This window comes from Molossus molossus, unplaced genomic scaffold (genome assembly GCF_014108415.1).
Source record: "Molossus molossus isolate mMolMol1 unplaced genomic scaffold, mMolMol1.p scaffold_m16_p_1, whole genome shotgun sequence".
NCBI classification, from domain to species: Eukaryota; Metazoa; Chordata; class Mammalia; order Chiroptera; family Molossidae; genus Molossus; species Molossus molossus.
This window is the reverse complement of record NW_023425344.1, coordinates 220,994,572-221,016,484: the sequence shown is the minus strand read 5'-3', so window position 1 is coordinate 221,016,484 and position 21,913 is coordinate 220,994,572. Positions and strand designations below refer to the sequence as shown.

The following is a 21,913-nucleotide window of genomic DNA, read 5'->3' as shown; positions in this document are numbered from 1 at the left end:
TTTAATAAAAATAAGCAGATACCGCCCTGGCTGATTTGGCTCAGCAGTTAGAGCGTCGGCTTGCAGTCCAGAGAGACCCGGGTTCGGCTCCCGCTAAGGGCACATACCTCGGTTGCAGTTTGTCCCCGGCCCTGGTTGGGTCGTGTGGGTGGCAACCACTCGATGTGTCCCTTTCACATCGTTGTGTGTGTCTCTCTCTCTCTCTCTCTCTCTCTCTCTTTCTCTCCCCCTTCCTCCCTCCCTCCCTCCCATTCTATCTGAACAACAACAAAAAAATAAGCAGAAACTCATGAAAGATCCTGAAGAGTAATTAGTAACAAACTGGGTTACAAACAAAAACAAGTATATACACAAAAATATTTGAGTGAGACAGCAGAGCAAAATCTTATCCCCAAATATGCTAAGAAACTATAAAACTATCATTGAAGTGACTACAATTCAATCAAGTGTAAAAGCTGCATAACTTTTCTCTGAATGAAATTGAAACAGGCTTGATGACAGAGAAAAAACAGCTCCAAATTTGGAGTCAGAATACCTGGGTCCTAGTTATGGCTTGACCACGTATTAGTTGCATTACACGTCACTGGACAACGCACTTTAAGTCTTTGGCCTTTTTATTAAATGAGTGGGTTTGACTAGGACAGTATTTCTCAAACTTTTACTGGTGATCCATTAAAAATTTTTTTTTATTATTTCTCAATCCAGTATACACATACCAATTTGAAATTAAAAATTTATGAATACTTATGTGCAATATACTTTAATATTTCCTATTTTATTCTAGTTTTAAAAAAAAATTACTGGTTGACAGAATAGCTAAAATGAAAAGACATATAGTAACAGTAGCAAGGATGAAGAGAAACTGGAACCCTCACACACTGCTGGCGAGAATGTACAACAGCCCAGATACTGTGAAAGATATGGCAGTTCCTCAATAAGTTAAACACAGAATTACCATATGACCCAGCAATTCCACTCCTAAGTATATATCCAAAAGAATTAAAAACAGGTGTTCAAAGACTTATACATGAATATTCATAACAGTACTATTCACAATAGCCAAAAGGTGGAAACAACCCAAATGTTCCATCAACACATGAATGAATAAACAAAAAGTGGTTTATCCATATTACCTAGCTATAAAAAGGCATAAAGTACTAGTTCATGCTACACACAGATGAACCTTGAAAACATTATGCTATGTGGAAAAAAGCCGGTTACAAAAGGTCACATACAGTATGACTCAATTGTATAAAACCTGACTAAAGAAATCCACAGACAGAAGGCAGACTGGAGTTGTAGAGGTTAGAGGGGGGAGAATATGAAGTAATTGGTAATGGATATAGTTTGTCTTTTGGGGGTAATGAAAACACTCTGGAATTATATAGTGGTAATGGGTGCACAATCTTGTGAATATACTAAAAACTTATGAATTGTACTTTTTTAAAAAGTGGATTTTATAGTATGTGAATTCTATCTTAATAAAGCTGCTATTTTTAAAAATTAAATAAAAAATTACTGTTTAAGATCTACAAATTAATTTCATGGACTAGAAAATTAGATGACCTCTTTGGTGGCTTCTGGTTCTTACAAAAATGAAATTTTAGGCCCTGGCCAGGTAGTTCAGCTGGTTAGAGCGCTGTCCTGATATGCCAATGTTGTGAGTTGGATCTCCAGTCAGGGCACATACAAGAAGCAAAAAATGAATGCATAAATAAATGGAACAACAAATAAATGTTTATCTAAAAAAAAAATCAATAAATAAAATTTAAATTTGATTTACATTGTGCCAAATGCTTATAAACATTTTCCCTCTTAGTCCTCAAGAAAAATCCTAAAACTGAGGCTCAGGAAATAAAGTAACTTCTCCAAGGTCAATAGCAGCTAAGTGAAGATAAAAAGCATTAAAAAATATGTTTTTATTGGCTTTTTTAGAGAGAGGGAGAGAGAGAGAGAGATAGAAACATCCAACATGAGAGCTCAGTCCAAGGGACGGACGCTCAATCCACTGAACCAAATGAGCCACACTGGTCAGGCTGAAGATAAAAAGTATTTAAACTCTACATTTGACTCTAGACATCCCTACACTTTCCAATGTGCAATGATGTCATGTATTTCTGAACACTAAGGATGCAAGTCCATAAGAGGGAAGAAATTAAAACATATCATTATTTGTTATGTGGAATGAAGTTCTGATGCATGGTCTCAAAGGCTGAATGGTGTAGCAATTAATCATTTTTTCAGTATATTTATGCAAATTATGCATATTTAACAACCAAACATTACATAACTATACCCATATTCTACTGACTTTTTAAATTTTTTATTTTAGGTTAGCTGTAATTTTGGCAGTCTTAACAAATCAGAAAATTTTCAAATGATCCCAACATTTTAAAAATTAAACCTAATACAAATAGGTTTAATCATTTCACTTCCAGAAAAAAAAATGTCCCTCAAAGAATGGCTAATAAAGTATGGAAATATCTATAGCTGTTGAACATAAATTTAAAGGCAAGAATAATTAACTTCTTAGAAGTAGACTGACCTCGCCCTGGCCAGTTTGGTTCAGTGGTTAGAGTGTCGGCCTGCGGTCCAGAGAGACCTGGGTTCAGTTCCAGCTAGGGACACGTACCTTGGGTTGCAGTTTGTCCCCGGCCCTGGCTGGGTTGTGTGGGTGGCAGCCACTCGATGTGTCCCTTTCACTTCGATGTTTCTCTCTCTCTCCCTCTCTCTCTCTCCCTCTCTCCCTCCTGCCTTCCTTCCTTTTTCCTTCCCTTCCTCCCTCCCTCCTTCCCACTCTATCTGAACAAAAAAAAATTGAAAATGTCCTCAGGTGAGGATTAAAAAAAAAAGCAGACTGACCTCAAGGTTTACTTGCACAGGAATTTTATTTGTTGACTTTAAATACACTTTATTTTAAAAGCCTGTCTTAAAAGAAGTTCATCACAATCCATCAATATTTCAATATATGCCATGTGAAATATTGTCAGAAATAAATGTGAAAGGGATATTTCATTTTATAACTTCAAGTACAGAAATACTCTCTTTTTTTTTAATCCTCACGTGAAGATATGTTTATTGATTGTACAGAGAGGAAGGGAGAAAGGGTGAGGGGGGAAGAGGAGAGAAAGAGGGGGAGAGAAACAGAGGGAGGGAGGAGGGGGAACAGAAAGGAGGGGGAAGAGACAGAGAAAAAGAGAGTGAGAAAGAGAGAGAGAAGCACTGATTGGTTGCTTCCCTTATGCTCCTAGACTGGGGATCAAACCTGTAACCTAGGTATGTGCCCTGACCAGGAATCGAACCCATCACACCTTTTGGTATACAGGACAACACTCCAATTAACTGAATAACCTGTCCAGGTACAGAAGTACTCCTGACTTAACAGTCTGAATATTCAGAGCTGTCTGGCAAAATAAATATGTAGATATTAATCAATATTGAAACATGCTATTAATATTATAAATATATTTTATTCATAGTTTTTCTTCCCCTTGGTGTGTCTTTTTAAAATTTTTCTTCACATTCATAGCATGTTCTTATGGTATAAATTAGAAAGCCCCTAATCACCAATTTCAGGAGTCTCCTTATTAACCACAAAACAGCTAACCATGGGTGTGTGGGGGTGGTTGAGTGTGTCTTTTCTAAGCTCTTTTCAAAGATGCAACAATCATATAGTCACATATATAACTATAGTGTTTGAGTTTATTCCCTTTAAATATTATATCTACTGTATTTAGCCACAATTGTGGCTAAAAATTACTTATTTGTGAATACAAAAACCCGAAACAGTGAAATCTACAATCCAGACATATCTGAAAATGATCCTCCTCTATCTACCTCATCTCAATCTAACCTGCATTCTGTTCTTTTCTCAGGATTTCTCTCACAAGGTAGTTTGCTTTGCTTATGAAAGAGAAGTAGAAAATGATATTTTATTCATAGCAAAGCAAGTTTTAATAACTCATGCCAATTTTAAGAAAAGCCTCCCTACTACATCAAATTTTTAAATAATTTATGATATTAATATTAATTATTAATTTTGAATTAGTTAAAACTTTTCAAATATATTAAAAAATTTTATATTTTATAATACTAATATTAATTATTCATTTGGAGTCACTATTTTTTAATTTTCAATAAGATTCTGAGGGCTTTTAAATAAGAAAATTCAGTTCATCATTTCTGAATATTTTCTATCAATTCCATTCCTGCACCTTTTTAAAAAAACTTTGGTCATTTGTGCATTTATTTAACAAATTTAACAAAGAGTTTACTCTGTAACAGATACTATTCTAAGTGTGTTAGCAAATTATACCCACTTACTTTATGCATATTTCTGTAGTCTGAAAACTCAAGGCAAACTCACATTCATTAGGATGGCTATTATCAGAGCATTATTGGTGGGAATGTAAAATGGTGCATATGCTTTGGAGGCTCCCATCCCTGTACTTTTACTATTACAGAGTACCAAATTTATAAATACTTTCACTAAAAAAACACTACTCAGACAATTAAAGTATCTAACCTTTCCAATTACATTTTTAGTTCTTAAAACAATTATTTTCTCTACTCACAGATAAATGATGATATATCATCTGGAAACTGAAAGCTCCCTCTGAAAGAAATAAACCAGCTGCCCCATCCTTTCCTCATTTAAAACAAAGCTGCTGTTTCTGGCTGTGAAAAAGGCTGAGAAGCTGCCTCCTGGCATGTGTGTATTAATCAAAATAATGGCAGGGAGACATACAACTTTTAAGGGAGTACTTCTGTTGTACTATGATGTGTTAGCAAATTATAAACAAGAAAAAAAATGTATAGTGCAAAGCTATCAAATTTCATTTTAAAATGAAAACTTAAAACTGAACATATTCAAACACTGAAGCTTTGACGAATAATAACAACTGTATAACTTACACTAAATTTTCATTTTTCCTACAATTAACACATTTGTATTGAGTATATTACCATTAAATCCGTCACTTATTTCTCAACATATTAAATATTCTCCTATTCAAAAAATGAATTACAGATACCTGGTGGTACATTTCAAATTATTTTAAAATACAGTATGTAAAACAGCCTTAAATTTAAGGGTTGCACAAAGGTATTTTTGCAAACTACTACAGATGGCAAGTTGGAAGTAAATATACCTGCCTTTTAATCTACACTTGTAGGTAAGTTAGCCACATAACATACAAACAGAAAGAGGAAAACGCAAAAAATTTAAGAAATGGTCTCCATTTTCTGTGCTTAGGCAAATAAATAAATAAATTCCCTATGTGAATCTGGCTTAAGCTTTATTTGTTTCTTTACTGAGATTACATGAACATCATTAGATTGGCCTGATCTAAAGAAAGCAAATGGACAAATACATTACTCTTAAAAAAATTTAAACTGAAAAACAGGAGAATATTCCAGGCTTAGGCTGGGTATACTACAATATAAACTTTTTCCAAGTCCATAGAGCATATAGACAGGATATTTTAATTTTTTTAAAAATGGGGTGGTAAGAGCGTCGGCCCGTGGTCCAGAGAGACTGGGGTTTGGTTCTCGCTAAGGGCATATATCTCAGTTGCAGTTTGTTCCCAGCCCCAGTTAGATTCGTGTGGGTGGCGGCCAGTCGATGTGTCTCTCTCACATTGATGTTTCTCTCTCTCTTCCTCCCTGTCTCCCTCTCGCTCTATCTGAAGATGAATTCAAAAATGTCCTCGGGTGAGGATAAAAAAGGGGGGAGGGGTTGTGGGATATGAGAGCCAGTAAAAGTCCATTGGGAATAAAATGTTTACTCTAACAAAACTCTCAAGAAAAAAAAGAGCATAAAATTTGTTCAGATAAATGTATTAAAAATATGTAATCTTTCTGCTTTCACTATTACATCTGAAGGCATTTATCAGATTTCACTATCACTGAACACATCAATGATTTCTTCAAACATTAAAGAAGCATGCACATTGCTTTCTGTAAAGAAATGTGGATCCTTAATAAACTTCAGCAAAGAAAAGCAGCAGACGATGTGATGTAATAGAAACAAAAAAAAGGTATTCCACTCTTGGTAGCCAGAGCTCTGGTCCAGTGAGTGAAGAACAGGTAGGATGTCAGTCTCCACTCAAACCCTTTGCTCTGTGCAGTATACCAACTACATGTCCAGATCAGGGAAATTCAAATTTGGCTCTACCCTTTATTAGCTTGGAGTCTTAAACAGGTGATTTAACAGAGGTTCAATTTATTTATTTCCAAAATGGTGATTACAGAATCCTGTTGACAGGATTATTGTGGATATTACAGAGAATGGTGTTTACTACAGCATCTAAGAGAACACAAATTAATGTATACTCCTAACACTAATTCAGTGATCACTCGTGTGTGTGTGCGCACGCACGCACAAAAAGAAAGGGCAGTAAGTTCAATAATCAAATATTCTAAGTTGGGAAATTTACATTTGACATCTCTACTGTAGATTCATAATGCCTATCAACATTCTAAAGGCTCTAAGAAGTCCTATAATAAGCTGTTTAACTTATTTAACCCACTGCTCTCAAAATTTATTTGATCACAGAACATCTTTTGGTTTACGTCTATTAAAATCTCACAGCACTACATTTTGCTGTTGTTTTTTTCAAAGAACGGAACTAGGAATAAATAGTATAGGGAATTTTGGCCATGTTTTATGTGTATGATGCCATATAAACAGCACCAGTTCCTTTGGTATTAATTAAAATCAAATAGATTTTAAGCTACAGATATTAATTTTATTACTATTTTACAAACCTTAAAAAAATCTGAAAATTGCTTTTGAGTAATTTTGATATAAAAGTAGAGTCTGAGATAAAAGGTGAAATTTCAAGACTTTAACTATTAGGCCACATGTAGAATTTTGTTTTTTTAAAACCTTTTTCCAATTAAAAAACTTTTTTTTCTTTATTAATTTTAGAGACAGAGGGGGAGAGAGAGAGAGAGAAACATCGATGAGAGAGAACATCGATTGGCCGCTGCCTGCATGCCCCTCACTGGGGATTTGGCCCACAACCTGGGCATGTGCCCCGACTGGGAATCAAAGAGGCAACTTCCCGGTACACGGGGTCGATGCTCAACCACTGAGCCACATCAGCCAGGCACATGTAGAATTTTTTAATTCAAAGATTATATCTAAAAACTATGTTGTAGAAACTGGAATATTTAAACCATATGCATTAACTCTACATGGCTAATAGTAAACAATGATGGTTATATGACCTTTCCAAGAAAAGAAGTGTCTTGGATTGATTTCAAAATGCGATATTTACATTCTCTTATACTCTTCTTCCTTTCTATACACATTTATGTTAAGGCAAGAGAAATAAAAGCAAAACATCTATTACTCTGCTGTTTTTACTTACCTAATATTTTCACAGCATAATGAGGACTTTCTAAGACAATTCCTTCCTCCGTATCAAATATAGGGTTATCTATTCCAGTCTTTGGAGGAATTTGGGCTAGTTTCTTAAGTCTCATGGAAGAATTAAGATCAAGTTCTTGTTTTTTCCCTTCTTCCTCTCGCCTACGCCTCATGTCCTCCTGTTGTTGCCGAATACGCTCCAACTGCGCACTTCGACGTACAGGCATCATCCTGGTGCCCAAATCTCCAGGGCAGTCAACAGCCATCTCTCGGTGCTTCTGATGATCCTCTGGTGATGCAAGATCAACATTTTTTACTTCGCTGTCTGATTCCTCAGTAACATGCCCATTCATATGGGATGTTGTCATGGTTATCTATAAAAACCTGTACCACTTTTTATAAATCAATTTTTCCTATAAAGCCAATCTCTTGGTTCTGTAGTATAAAATCCATGTTACTTCAAAAAAAACAAAAACAAAAAACTTCTCACATCACACATTAATGCTATAAAAATGTATCCATGAAGGAAATCTAAGGGGAAAGATGAAGGAAAAAAGTGTAAGAATTACAATATAAAAGACTTTACATAGCCCACTTCTAATCCCTATACATTACAGAAAATATCCCATAAGTATATAATATTAGATTAAGTACTTTCCTTTCATTTTATAGATAATGCTGAGAAAAAAATCAAGGTGTACCCCCCCCCCCAAAAGGCCCCTTCCCCAAAATTAGAAGCATACTGTTATTTTAAAACTGAAAAAATGATGTACAGGAAGGTTTAGCAAAATGGGAAAGTAAGAAAGTTTTGGGTACTAGTTTAGTAAAGAACAGGTTGCTTAAGGTAAAAAGATTTTTAAGTCATTTTTGTATACTTGTCTCAATACAGTACTTAACACTCAATTAATATACACAAGATTAAAATAACTTCCTAGTAACTGCCAAAGAAACTGGCATATAACATGTCACGTTGGTGACTCACTTGAGGTAAAGGTAGTATTCTGGGAACAATCCACTTTTAGGAGTTTAAAAGATAAAGAAGATACCCAATGAAGAAGAAACTTTAATTAACAGCTAAGGCATCTACAGAATAAAACTACCTTCAGTAAGAAAAAGACTATGTGGGTTATTAGTGTCTATAACTGGTCACATTAACAGAAGAATTAGGGTTAATTCTTTATGAAAATTCATTCAGAGAAAACGGTACCTGTTACCACTCACCAATTTTTTTAAAGCCATACTGTACAGAAAATAAGAACATATTAGACTTGGAGACCAGAAAACTGAATTTTAATTCTGGCTCTGACACTTTCTCTAGCTTTCTGATCTAAGACAAGTCAGTTTTTCTCTCTGAACCTCAGATTCCTTTGGAAAATATATTTACAGGATTGTTCTGAGTTTTAAATGAGATAATGTAGCATGTTTTAAAACTATAAAATATATACTTGTATTACTTCTTAGTATTAATTTGATTCTTGTATTTTAAAAGTTCATCAACAAAGATCTTTTAGACAAGAAAAATATTTTACTGGATGACACTGGCTTTTCACGAAGCCATTTCTTGGGCATAAAAAGGCAGATTGTTTATATATGTGAAAACCCACACATGAAATCTAATTAGTCTTCTTTTGCTCAAGACTTTAAAAATATTTACAGTAATAAACCTAGTACCTCCTTGAGTTGAGCATCATTTCAGAAAACATCACTTGTCTGTTTTGTTATAGCACTTGTCTACTAAGCAAAAGCTGAATTTTCAGACAACGTTCCTAATACCAGCCAATCTTCTCTCAAACATCTTGTCACAGATTGCTTAACACAAACCCACCTAAACTACCAGGGAAACCACTAGGCCAACAATCAGGAAAATAGATGCAAACTAGATGAGCCACTAGAATTACATTTCACAAGAATTTTGAGAGATTTTTCTGTCTTCTATCCAAATCTTAGCTTCTCTCTTTTTTAAATATAACCATGTGGTCTACACATAAATACCTTATTTATCAGTAGATTGCCTTCCTTTTTATTAAAATAACACCTATCAGAATTATATTAGGCAATTCTTAAGATTTTATATTTTAATTTGTGCAAATGCAAATTCAGCTTATTGGATGTTTTCATTACAAGTAAGCAGAAATTTGTGTAGGAGTTACAATAGTGCTGTGCTTAATTTTAATTTTAAAAATCTAGGCGTGTATTTCCAGAAAATTAAAACTCTCAACTTTCTCTATTTACAATATTTACCGAATATTAAAAATCAAACTTAATAATAATGTATTTTTTACTTTATGTAATAATCTACAGAAATTATGATCTGAAAATAAAACTGTCAGCCTTGCCCTGGCCGGTTAGGCTCAGCGGTTAGAGCGTCGGCCCGTGGACCACAGAGGCCTGGGTTCAGTTCCCCCTAAGGGCACATACCTCAGTTGCAGTTTGTCCCCAGCCCGGTTGTGGTCATATGGGTGGCAACCAGTCAATGCGTCTCTCTCACATCTATGTCTCTCTCTCTTCCTCCCCTCTCCCTCTCACTCTATCTGAAGATAAATGCAAAAATGTCCTCAGTAGTTTAAAAAAACAAAAAACTGTCAGCCTAAAAACTATAAGGCTATGTCCATATTCACTCCACTAGATCATGGGGGCAGGAATTGTAGATCATGTAAGAGGCTGGGCCAGGCGATCTTAGTAAGTTCTCACGCTTGCACTATTATGCTTATCTACCTGATCTAGCCTTTGACGCCCAGAAATATTTCTGCAACCTGGTATTAATCCACTTAAAATTCAGTTTTGGTCATCTCCTTTGAAGTGTTCATATTCTATTGTGAGAGACAGCAAAGAAAATGAATGATTAGACTTCCGGTCAAGATGGCGGCATAGGCAAATGCAGTATCGCGTCCTCCCACAACCATATCAAAGTTACAACTAAACAACAGAAAACCATCATTCAAAACCGCCTGACATCAAGCTGAATGGAAGTCCTACAGAATTAAAGAAGCAGCCACACCGAGACTGGTAGGAGGGGCAGAGGGGCAGAGGCGCGACGGGCTGGTCCCACACCCACGTGTGACGGATAAAAATCAGGAGGACACCTCGGCTGGGAAGGTCCTCCCTGAGGACTGAGGGGTCCCCGTCCCACACCAGGCATCCCGCTCAAGGTTGCAGTGCCAGGAAGAGAAGTCCCCATAACTTCTGGCTGGAAAAACCAGTGGGAACTGAGGCTCAGGGAGGCTGAGGCAGCTGGAGCCCCAGGCAGCTCCTTAAAGGGCCCGCACAGGGACTTATCGGACTCACTCCCTCTAAGCTTGGAGGGGAGGCAGCTAGAGAGGAGCCAGAGACATATAGGGAAGAACTGAGCTGTTTGGCATTGGAGCCAGGGCTGGAGAGGGGGCTTTCTCCGGGACAGACATGCTGTTGGAGGCCTTTGTTCCTTTGGTGAGCCCTTCCCTGGGGCTGCAGACAGTCGCCATATCTGGGACTCTAGCAACCTGGCTCACACTGTTTGCCCCGCCCTGGTGACTCCCTGAGGCCCCGCCCCACCCAACTTTCAGGCCCACCCAAGCTGTTGCCAGTTCCTTTACCATAGGATTGGCCTGTCTTGGATCCTGCTTCAGGTTTTCCTAAATTCTTTCAAATGAGCAGCATCTCGTCTCAGCTAGCTCCATACCTCCCGTAAAGTAATACATGGAAACAAACACAGGGAGGAAGCCAAAATGAGGAGACAAAGAAACAGGTCCCAAATGAAAGAACAGAAAAAATCTCCAGGAAAAGAACTAAGTGAAATGAAGATAAGCAACCTAACAGATGCTGAGTTCAAAATACTGCTTATAAAGATGCTCGATGAACTAAGTTCCCCCTCAGTGAACTTAGTGAGGGCCTCAAGAGCATAAAAAAGGACCAGTCAGAAATGAAGGAGGCATTAACTAAAATAAAGAATAATTTACAGAGATTCAGTAGTAGAGTAAGTAAAGCCAAGAAGCAAACCATCGATTTGGAATATAAGAAAGCAAAAAACACCCAATCAGAACAGCAAAAAGAAAAAAGAATCCAAAAAAATGAGGAGTGTAAGGAGCCTCTGGGACAACTTCAAGCGTGCCAACATTCGCATCTTGGGGGTGCCAGAAGAAGAGAGAGAACAAGAAATCGAAAACCTATTTGAAACAATAATGGCAGAAAACTTCCCTAACTTGGTGAAGGAAACAGACATACAAGTCCAGGAAGCATTGGAGCGAGGGTCCCAAACAAGATGAACCCCAAGAGGCCCACACCAACACACATCATCATCAAAATGCAAAAGGTTCAAGACAAAGAGAGAATCTTAAAAGCAGCAAGAGAAAGGCAGTTAGTTACCTACAAGGGAGTTCCCATAAGGCTGTCAACTGATTTCTCAAAAGAAACTTTGTAGGCCAGAAGGGAGTGGCAAGAAATATTCAGAGTGATGAAAAGCAAGAACCTACAACCAAGATTACTCTAGCCTGCAAAGCTGTCATTTAGAATCGATGGCCATATAAAGAGTTTCCCAGACAAGAAAAAGTTAAAGGAGTTCGTCACCACCAAACCATATTATATGAAATGTTGAAGGGTCTTTTTGAAGAAAAAGATAAAACATATGAACAAACAAAATGGCAATGAATACATATCTACCGATAATGGAATCTACAAACAAAATGAACAAGCAGAACAGAAGCATTCTCATAGATACAAAGAACATTTTGTTGGTTGCCAGATGGAAGAGGGGTTGGAGGAATGGGTAAAAAAGGTGAAGGGATTAAGAAGAACAAATTGGTTACTAGACTGACAAACCTCAAAGGGAAGGGGGGCTTGGGGGGGGATGGAAAGAAATAAACCAAAGAACTTATATGCATATATGCATAACCAATGGACACAGACAACAATGTGGGGAAAGGCAGGATCGGGGCGTGAGTGGGGAGGAGGGGGTCAATGGGGGAAAAATGAGGAACATCTGTAATACATTCAACAATAAAAATAAAATAAATAAAAAGAAAATGAATGATTATTTTTCCCCAGTTGGTTTCTCCTCATTATATTCTAATCTTGTTAAGACAGACTTATTTTTATACTCCCCCCCCACCAGTGCTTAACATAATAAATGTAACATAGGAAATGCCCGATAAATATTTGTTTAACTAAACTTCAAAATGCCATAAATTCACAGAGGATGCACAAAGGACCCTAAAATTTAGTCTGTGATAAGGAGTCACAGCAAACACTCCGAATATAAGGATGCATTTCCTTAAAAGGCATTTCAAAGAACTAAATATAAGCCAGACAGAAGACTGTTCCATGCAGAGGGAATCACATGACCAATAGGAAGAAAGAGGATGAGAGTATGGCACTTAAAAAACAGAACAGAATGCAATCAAGCTGAATGGGACAATGGAAGCATGTCATGCATGAATAATGATAAAACTGAAAAGGCAAGGGGGAAGACTGAGAAGAGTTTAAGAGCTAAAGACTTTGACCTTTATCCCGAAAGTAGTAAGACTTATTACAGGAATTAAAGCAGGGGATGGTATGATCACATTCACTTTTAGAGAAATATCACTCTGGTAGAAGTGTAGAAGATTGACTAAAGGGTGGCAATGAGACCAGGTTGAAGGCAATAAGAAATGTGGTCCTGCCCTGGCCGGTTTGGCTCAGCGGTTAGAGCATCGGCCTGCAGTCCAGAGAGACCTGGGTTTGGTTCCCGCTAAGGGCATGTACCAAGGTTGCAGTTTGTCCCCAGCCCTGGTTGGGTCGTGTGGGTGGCAACCACTCGATGTGTCCCTTTCACGTCGATGTTCCTCTCTCTCTCTCTCTCTCCCTCCCTTCCACTCTATCTAAACAAAATATGGAAAAATGTCCTCGGGTGAGGATAAAAAAAATAAATTTCAAAAAAGAAATGTGGTCCTGCCCTGGCTGGTTTGGCTCAGCGGTTGGAGCATTGGCCTGAGGACCAGAGAATCCCGGGTTCGGTTTCCGCTAAGGGCACATACTAAAAAAGAAAAAAGAAATGTGGTCCTGAACTAAGACAGTGAAATGAAGAAAAATTGTATTAAAGAAACATATAAGTTATAGAAGTATTAGAATTTGATGTCTATTCCATATGGCAGGGCAAGAAGAAGAAAGAAATATAATAGTAGTAATAACTTCAATTATAACATTTACTGAGCACTTATGTGCTGCACAATATCACAAGCACTATACAGTATTCATTCATTTAATCCTCATTACAATTGTAAAAGTAAGTCTAAATATGTTTGTTTTGTAGATGAGGAATAAGTTCCAAAGCAGGCCCTGAAGATAGGATGGAAGAATAAGGAAGAAACCAAATGAGCCAAAGGCAGGAAGATAAAAGGTGTGGAAAAAATATAAATAAGGCTAACTAAACTAAGTAGTTAGCTTATACAATAGGATAGTGGCTAGAAAGTTTGACTGGGTTCAACTTACAAAAGGTCTTAAATATAAGTCCTTAATTTTCAAAGCAATAGAAAAGCCATCAAAGATTTAGAAAAGAGGGGTGATGTGTATATAACTTTAATCGAACATTTATCCCTGGCTAGGTACTAGGGTTAGAGAGACAAGATCCTGCCTATTAGTCTACCTTCCAAAATGTCCTACAGGGATCTAAAAATTCATGTGTCCAGAATTAAACTCATATTTCCCTTTAAACTTATATTTCCCTTTAATCCTCTCATGGTCTCCTTGATCCTCTTCCTCCATTCTCAGTCCTAATTAACGCCACTAGATCCACCCAGTTACCCAAGACAGTAGAATGCTTAAAAGAACAGGCTCCAGAATCAGACTGGGAAGAATCTAATCCTTGCCTACTCTCTTTTTAAGTCTCAACTCAAATACATCCTCCTCTGGATTTCCATGACTCCCTAAACTACAGGTGTGACTCCCCAAACTACAGATGCAACTCCTCTGGAATCCCACAATCCCTGTCACATCCCTGATCAAACTGGACTACAACTGGACTATTTGTATCTCTGTCTGTCTGCCCATCAAACTAGAAGCCATTAGAGGTCAGAAACCAGGCTGACTCATCTTTGGACCTGTGACACTACCCAGCACAGGGAAAAACAGCAGGCTTCAGGATATGAAACCAGTGTGACTCCAGAGCCACTATCTTTGGATCAGTAGGTGGATGGCAATATCATTAACTAAGATTGAGAATATAGGAAAGGGAGAATTAGATAGAAGGGGCAAGAAACTGAAGGGTCATTTGGGTTTAGTTTTGGACACATTAATTGCAAGATGAGTGTAGATCACATAGGTAAATTATCTAATCAGCAGGAATCTGTCTTATTCATCTCTACAGCCCTGATATCTAATAAGAGATAAATGCTTAATTTAAGTACATGAGTAAATCACTCCAGTTCAGAACCTCTGGTAGCTTTCATACTGCCTACAGAATAGAGTTTGAACTTACAAGGTAAACCCAAACTTCCTAACTATATCTTTTACTACTTTCTTGCACAAGTCTTCTAAGTTTGCTTCCTATTTGTGCCTATCTTGTAGCTTTTTCTTCCTGCCTAAATGCCTTATGAACTAAGAAATATGGACTGCTTCTTCTTTCCTCTTCTACCTTCAAGATCTACCACAAGTCTCAATTCCTTCGATAAGATTTTCCAGACCACCTCAGTTAAATAATCTCACCATACAACACTCAAAATATAATGCTCACAAGTTAACTCATGAAGGCCATAGAAGATTCAAAAAGTTCTTCCAGAATCAGAAATATTATGCTGTGTCCTAGCTTATACATGTAGTCACTATATATTTAAAAAAGGAAGGAAGGAAGGAAGGAAGGAAGGGAGGGAGGGAGGGAGGGAGGGAAAGACAGACAGACATCCTTTATTTGACAATTCAAAAGCTGGTAAATGATTGAACTAGAGAATTATCTCCTTATATGTAAACAATGAACCATCTTATACAGATAATGCAGATACTAGTTGCTAGCCCTAGCAGTAATTTCTCTTTTCTCAACCCTCTAATTATAAATAAATTGTTTTTAAAATGCCTCAAAAGACCACACTTCAAATCCTCATCAGAGTCCCAGTTCATATCCCTTTGTGAAATAAATAAGTAAACCAATCAATCAAAACTCTTTATATAGTCCACAAAGCAAGAAAATGAATTTTCAGGCTGGCAGGCCAAAGCTGTTTCAGTGCTAACTTCGAACTAGTGGGGAAAAAAGGGCTTTGCTTATGTGAATCAGGTATAGGAAAAGGGGGTAAAAAGATGCTAAATAAGCTTCAATAAATACAAAAGACTAAAATTGGGGGGTGTGAAATAGCGTGATGAATACTGGCCAACTGTAAACTCCACACTAAGAAACAGAACTATTTGTGTGAGAGATGGGAAACATGACAGGTTTGCAGGAAGACAATTTCCTATATAATCAGTATGCTAATTTTTAGACAGAAGAAAATGTAAAACACACTTCATATGCATAAACATGGTTGGTTGACACTAGTGTCCAGAACTCTAGATTTTTTTTCAATTTATCATTCCTCCCCTTCTCCCACAAGTAATGCCCTTTGACCAGCAGCTGGGAAGTCTCATTTTAAGTGATCGGCATTCCTCTGACATTCTAAGAAGCTGTACTATTTGTTTCCATAGAAACAGCTTTTTCAGCTAACACAAGATTCAGGCCAAGAATAGTGAAAAGAACTTACATTATGCAAACTGGAAAGACTTGTCTACTATTCTCTTAGTGTCTCTTCTCTGGTTTTTCACAGAACTCAGGCTTTCTTACTCTGTAAAACAGAAAAGAGACAATCGAGTATAAAAGTCTGCAGTGCTTTTTAGAGAGAGAGAGTGGGAGGGAAAGGTTAATTCAATATGACATCCAATTCTGTTTGCAGATGGCTAGGATTTCTTAGCATAAAGTAGTAAAAATGCACCCCTTCCCAATCTCTATTGGACGTACATTAAAATCAATATAAATTACCTGAAATCAGTGATGAGAAAGAGGTAAACATAACTGGTTTAAAAGGTTTTGAAAAAGGGTAAGACCCTTTTATAGGTTTTATTTTTTATTTTTATTTTTTTCATCAGATAGAATGAAAGGGAGGGAGAGAGAGAAACATCGATGTGAGACAGACACAATGACGGGTTGCCTCCTACATGACCTGACCAGAGCCGGGGACGAACTGCAACCAAGGTACGTACCCTTGACCAGAATCGAACTGGCGAACCACTGGTCTGAGGGCTGACACTCTAATCGCTGAACCAAACCGGCAGAGCAAATAGCATCCTTTTTTATTGCTCTTAGAGAGAGGAAGGGAGGAAGGGAGGAAAGAAGGGGGAGGTGGGAGGGGGAGGGAAATATCGATCAACTGAAGATTGAATCTACAACCTGGTTATGTGCCCTGACTGGGAATCAAACTTGCCATCTCTTGGTGCACAGGACAATGCTCCAACTAGCTGAGCCACATCAGCCAGGGCTTGCAGATTATTTTTCATGACACTTTTGACCTCTAGATTAAGACTCAAATAAAATGCAGTTTTTTGTTTTGTTCTTTGTTTTAACTACAATTTCTGGATTAATTTTAAACATTATGAATAGTTAATGATGCCAATAAATTTAGAAAATGATAATTTGACAGAGGGGAACCACACCTAATTCAGAGTGGGAAATGTTGACACTACATTGCACACCAAGACAGAACAGGATCTTGTCCTAATGGAGCTTACATTCTAGTGGAGCAGCAATTTTCAACTGGTGTGCCACAAGACTTTTTAAAACACACTGTACCTGACTATTTAGTCAGGGCACTGACCTCTTTGCCCTTACAGTGTCTAATTAAAAAATGACAACTAACAGAACAATAGCTGTCTTGTGTGAATGAATCAAAATTATACCTTTTTTAAAAATCAGATTGGCAAAAAATACATTTTTGGTGTGCCGCAGAATTTTAGTAATTAGTTTATGTGTGTCATGAGATGAAAATGTTGAAAACTGCTATGGTGGGGTAACAGATAATAAAAAAGCAAACACACAATAAGATGATTTTAGATAAAGAGCTATGGAGCCCTGGCCAGTTTGGGTCAGCAGTTAGAGCATCAGCCTGTGGACCACAGAGTCCCGGGTTCGATTCCGATGGTTAAGGGCATATACCTCGGTTGCGGTTTGTCCCCGGTCCTGGTTGAGGTTGTGTGGGTGGCAACCAATTGATGTCTCTCTCTCATGTCGATATTTCTCTCTCTCGTCGATGTTTCTCTCTCTCCCCCACACTCTCCTACCCTCCCTCCCTCCATCTCTGTCTGAAGATAAATGTAAAAATATCCTCAGGTGAGGATTAAAAAAAAAAAAAGAGCTAGAGAGAAAGTAAAACAGGGTAATATTGAGATAGGGTGTGTGGCAGAACAACTGCAATTAATAAAAGCTACAGAAACTGTCAAAAAGAAGGAAGAACACTCCCACACACACTGGATTTATAGCTTATAAGCAGCAAAGACCTACTAGATACAACATGGCTACTAATTTCACCTAATGTTAAGTCCTGGCCTCATTATACACTCATTGTAATATATTAGCATGCTACATGACATACCCTGCCATGCCATGATTGGAAACAGAAAGCCTATATAACAATGGTTCTCAACCTTCCTAATGCCACGACCCTTTCATACAGTTCCTCATGTTGTATGTGGGCGTATCTGCATGTGGGTGGACCCGCCTGGAGACAAAGGAGCAGTGTCTCAGCTCCTAAGACCATTGGAAATATGTGTTTTCTGATGTTCTTAGGCGACCCCTGTGAAAGTGTCGTCCAACCCCCAAAGGGGTCGCAACCCACAGGTTGAGAACCGCTGCTATATAAGGACACAAAATGGCCAACAGAGCTCCTCTAAGAAATATCCACCCCTTTTCCAGAAAAATACTGAATATTTCTCCCCCTCAATGAATTCCCTGGCCCTCAATTAAGTGAACCTCAACAAAGGAAGCAAATTCTGCTAAAGGGGGGCTGCTCTATCTGTGGATTAGCCCATTCTGTCTCACTGCTTCACTAATAAACTCACTTTCACTTGAAACTCTATGCTGGTTTGTGTTTGAATTCCTTCCTGCACAGTGGGTTTTAGGCCCTTGGGTCCCCAGACTTCAGAAATACCTGCATCAGTATAATATATATAGGTAGTGATGTTTAGAAGGGGCAATATTAGATAAGATGATCAGGGAAGTCTTATTTTAGGAGGTAGTATTTGAGACCCGAATGACGACAAAGTGAGCAAGATCTGAGAAGATCCAGAAATAAAAGTTTCCAGGTTGAGGGACTAGAAAACATATTTTTATATGGATGTCACCAGGAATCTCAATTTCAATATACAGATGCTCCTCAACTTATGATGAAGTCACATCATGATAAACCCATAATAAGTTGAAAATACTGTAAGTCAAAAATGCATTTAATACCACACTATAGAGTATCAAATGTTTTCCCTCATGATCATGTGGATGACTGGGAGCTACAGCTTGCTGCCACTACTCAACAACATGAGGGAGTATAGTACCACATATATTGCCGGCCTGCGGGGAGGGAAAAAATCAAAGTTTAAAATTTGAAGTATGGTTTCTCCTAAGTGCACATTGCTTTTGCACCATCATAAAGTTGAAAATCATAACTCAAACCATCATAAGTCAAGGACCATGCGTATCCCAAAATGACAACCCCTTCCCTACTATTAATTATATCACTATCTCCAATATCTTTTTCCTTCTCAAGCCCAATCAGTTGCCAAGTTGATTTCACAAGGCTTTAACAATCCACTGAATGGTGGCAGAATATGTTACCCCCAAATGTGCTATTAAAGAAATTGTTAAGAAAATGGAACAGCAAAGCTAAAAAAGAAAGAAATATGTGCAAAATATTTGTTTGCTATAACTACTCTTATGACGCAGTAAGTCAAAAATCAATTTTTTAAAAATAGGGCAAGAGATTTGAGTACTTCAACATAGAAGATAGACAAATAGCAAAATAATCCTTTGGAAAGATACTCATCATTAATCTTTAGAAAAATGCAAATTAAAACCACGAGAGAGTGACATAAGGATAGACAGAAATCAACAAAATAGAGTTAAGAGTCCAGAAATAAACTCTCACATTTATAGGCATTTGATTTTTAACAAGGATGCCAATGCTATTAAATGGGGGAAAAACAGTGTCTTCAACAAACAGTGCTAGGACAACTAGATATCTTAGTCAAAAGATTAAGATTGGACTATTACCTCACACCATATACAAAAAATATCAAAGACAGAAATGTAAGAACTAAAACTATAAAACTCATAGAAGAACACAGGTGTATATCTTCATAATCTCGGATTACACAATGGTTTCTTAAGATAGGACATCAAAAGGACAAGCAATAACAACAAAATAGATAAATTAGACATCAAAACTAAAAACTTTATGCTTCAAAAGGCATCAAGAAAAGTGAAAGACAATCCACAGAATTGGAGAAAACTTTTGCAAATCATATCTGATAGGGGACTTGTATCTAGAATATATAAGAAACTCTTATAACTCTGTAATAAAAAAATGAATAGCTTATCTAAAAATGGCAAAAGAACCCGAATACAGTTCTCCAAAGAAGATACACAAAAGGCCTTAAGTAAGCACATACAAAATATTCAACATTATTAGTCATCAGAGAAAAGTAAATCAAAACCACATGCCCTGTCAGAAGGGCTGTATCAAAAGGACAAGAAATAACAAGTGTTGGCAAGGATGTGGAGAAAAATGAACCTTTGTGAACTACTGATGGGAATGTATATTGGTGCAGCCACCATGAAAAACAGTATGAAGGTTCCTCAAAAAATTAAAAATAGAACTACCATATGATCTAGCAATTCTACTTCTGGGTATTTATCCAAAGAAAATGAAAACACTAATTTGAAAAGATACATGCACTCCCACATTCACTGCAGCATTATTTACAATAACCAAGATTTGTTAACCTAAATATACCCATTAGTGGATGAGTGAATAAAAAAGATGTGATGTGATAAACACACTCAGCCATTAAAAAAAAAAAAGGAAATTTTGTCATTTGTAACAACATGGACAGACCTGAAGGGAATTATGCTAAGTGAAATAAATCAGAAAAAGACAAATACTGTATGATTTCACTTATACGTGGAATCTTAAAACAACAACAAAAAAACAATGAACAAAACTCACATACAGCTCTGTCAGGTGTGGCTCAGTTGGTTGGGAATCGTCCTGTGCACCAAAAGGTTACTGGTTCGATTCTCAGTTGGGGCTTGATCCCCGATAGAGGGTGTGCAGGATGTGCTTCTCTCTCACATCAATGTTTTTTTTCCCTCTCCCTCTCCCTTCCTCTCCTCTCTAAAAATCATTGAAAAAAAGGCTCATATACAAATAACAGATTGGCTCTGGCTGGTTTGGCTCAGCGGTTAGAGCATCAGCCCGCGGACCAGAGAGTCCTGGGTTTGGTTCCCGCTAAGGGCACATATCTTGGTTGCAGTTTGTACCCGGTCCCGGTTGGGGTTGTGTGGGTGGCAGCCACTCGATGCGTCTCTCTCACATCAATGTTTCTCTCTCTCTCTCTCTCCCTCCTGCTCTATCTGAAGATGAATGCAAAAATGTCCTCCAATGAGGATAAGAAAAAAAACACAACAAATGACAGATTGGTGGTTGCCAGAGGAGAAGGGGTGTTCAGAGGTAGGCAAAATGGGTAAAGGGAATCAACAGGTACAAACTTTCAGATATAAAATAAATAAGTCAGCCGACTGATGTGCCTCAGTGGTTGAGCATTGACCCATGCACCAAGAGGTCAACAGTTCTATTCCCGGTCAGGGTACATGCCCAGGTTGTGGGCCTGATCCCCAGTAGGGGGCATGAAGGAGGCAGCTAATCGATGTTCTCTCTCATCAATGCTTCTCTCTCTCTCTCTCAAATCAATAGAGAAATAAATTTTTTTTTAATAAATAAGTCATGGTGATGTAATATACAGCCCGATTTTACTATAATCAATATACTGCAAATTTGCAATTTGCTAAGAATGTAAATCTTAAAAGTTGTCAACACACACACACAAATTTTATAACTGTAGTGGAACAGATGGTAATCAGACTTATTGTGGCGATCTTTCTGCAATGCTGTACATCATTATGCTGTACACCTGAAACTAATTTAATATTGTATGCTAATTATACTTCAATAAAAGAGAGAGAGAGAAACCACTTAACACCTACTAAGATGACTAAATAAAAAAGACATAAGTGCTGATGAGGATGTGGAGACACTGCTGGTGGGAATGTCAAATGGTGCAGCCACACTAGAAAACAGTATGACGATTCCTTAAAAGGCTAAACATAGAGTTACCATATGGTCCAGCAATTCCACTCCTAGGTGTATACCCAATATAAATGAAAACATACATATGTACAAAAAACTTATACAAAAATGTTCATAGCAGCCCGCCAGTGTGGCTCATTGGCTGAGCATTGACTCATGCACCAAGAGGTCACCGGTTTGATTCGCAGTCAGGGCACATGCCCAGGTTGTGGGCTCA

At 37.6% G+C, this 21,913-nt stretch overlaps 1 protein-coding gene across 2 annotated transcripts in view; it reads right to left on the bottom strand.

Annotated features, from left to right (window-relative positions):
• Nucleotides 1–21,913, bottom strand: part of MPP5 (membrane palmitoylated protein 5) — an 84,049-nt gene that overhangs the window by 42,285 nt on the left and 19,851 nt on the right. Inside the window, exons 2-3 of one of the 2 annotated variants that reach the window (XM_036241985.1) lie at nucleotides 16,051–16,131; nucleotides 7,377–7,906 (exon numbers count right to left, since the gene is read on the bottom strand). In XM_036241985.1, the coding sequence (XP_036097878.1) occupies nucleotides 7,377–7,743 (367 nt within the window). In that variant the 5' untranslated portion in view covers nucleotides 7,744–7,906; nucleotides 16,051–16,131. The remainder of the gene's footprint in view (nucleotides 1–7,376; nucleotides 7,907–16,050; nucleotides 16,132–21,913) is intronic. The other variant, XM_036241992.1, reaches the window with a different exon arrangement.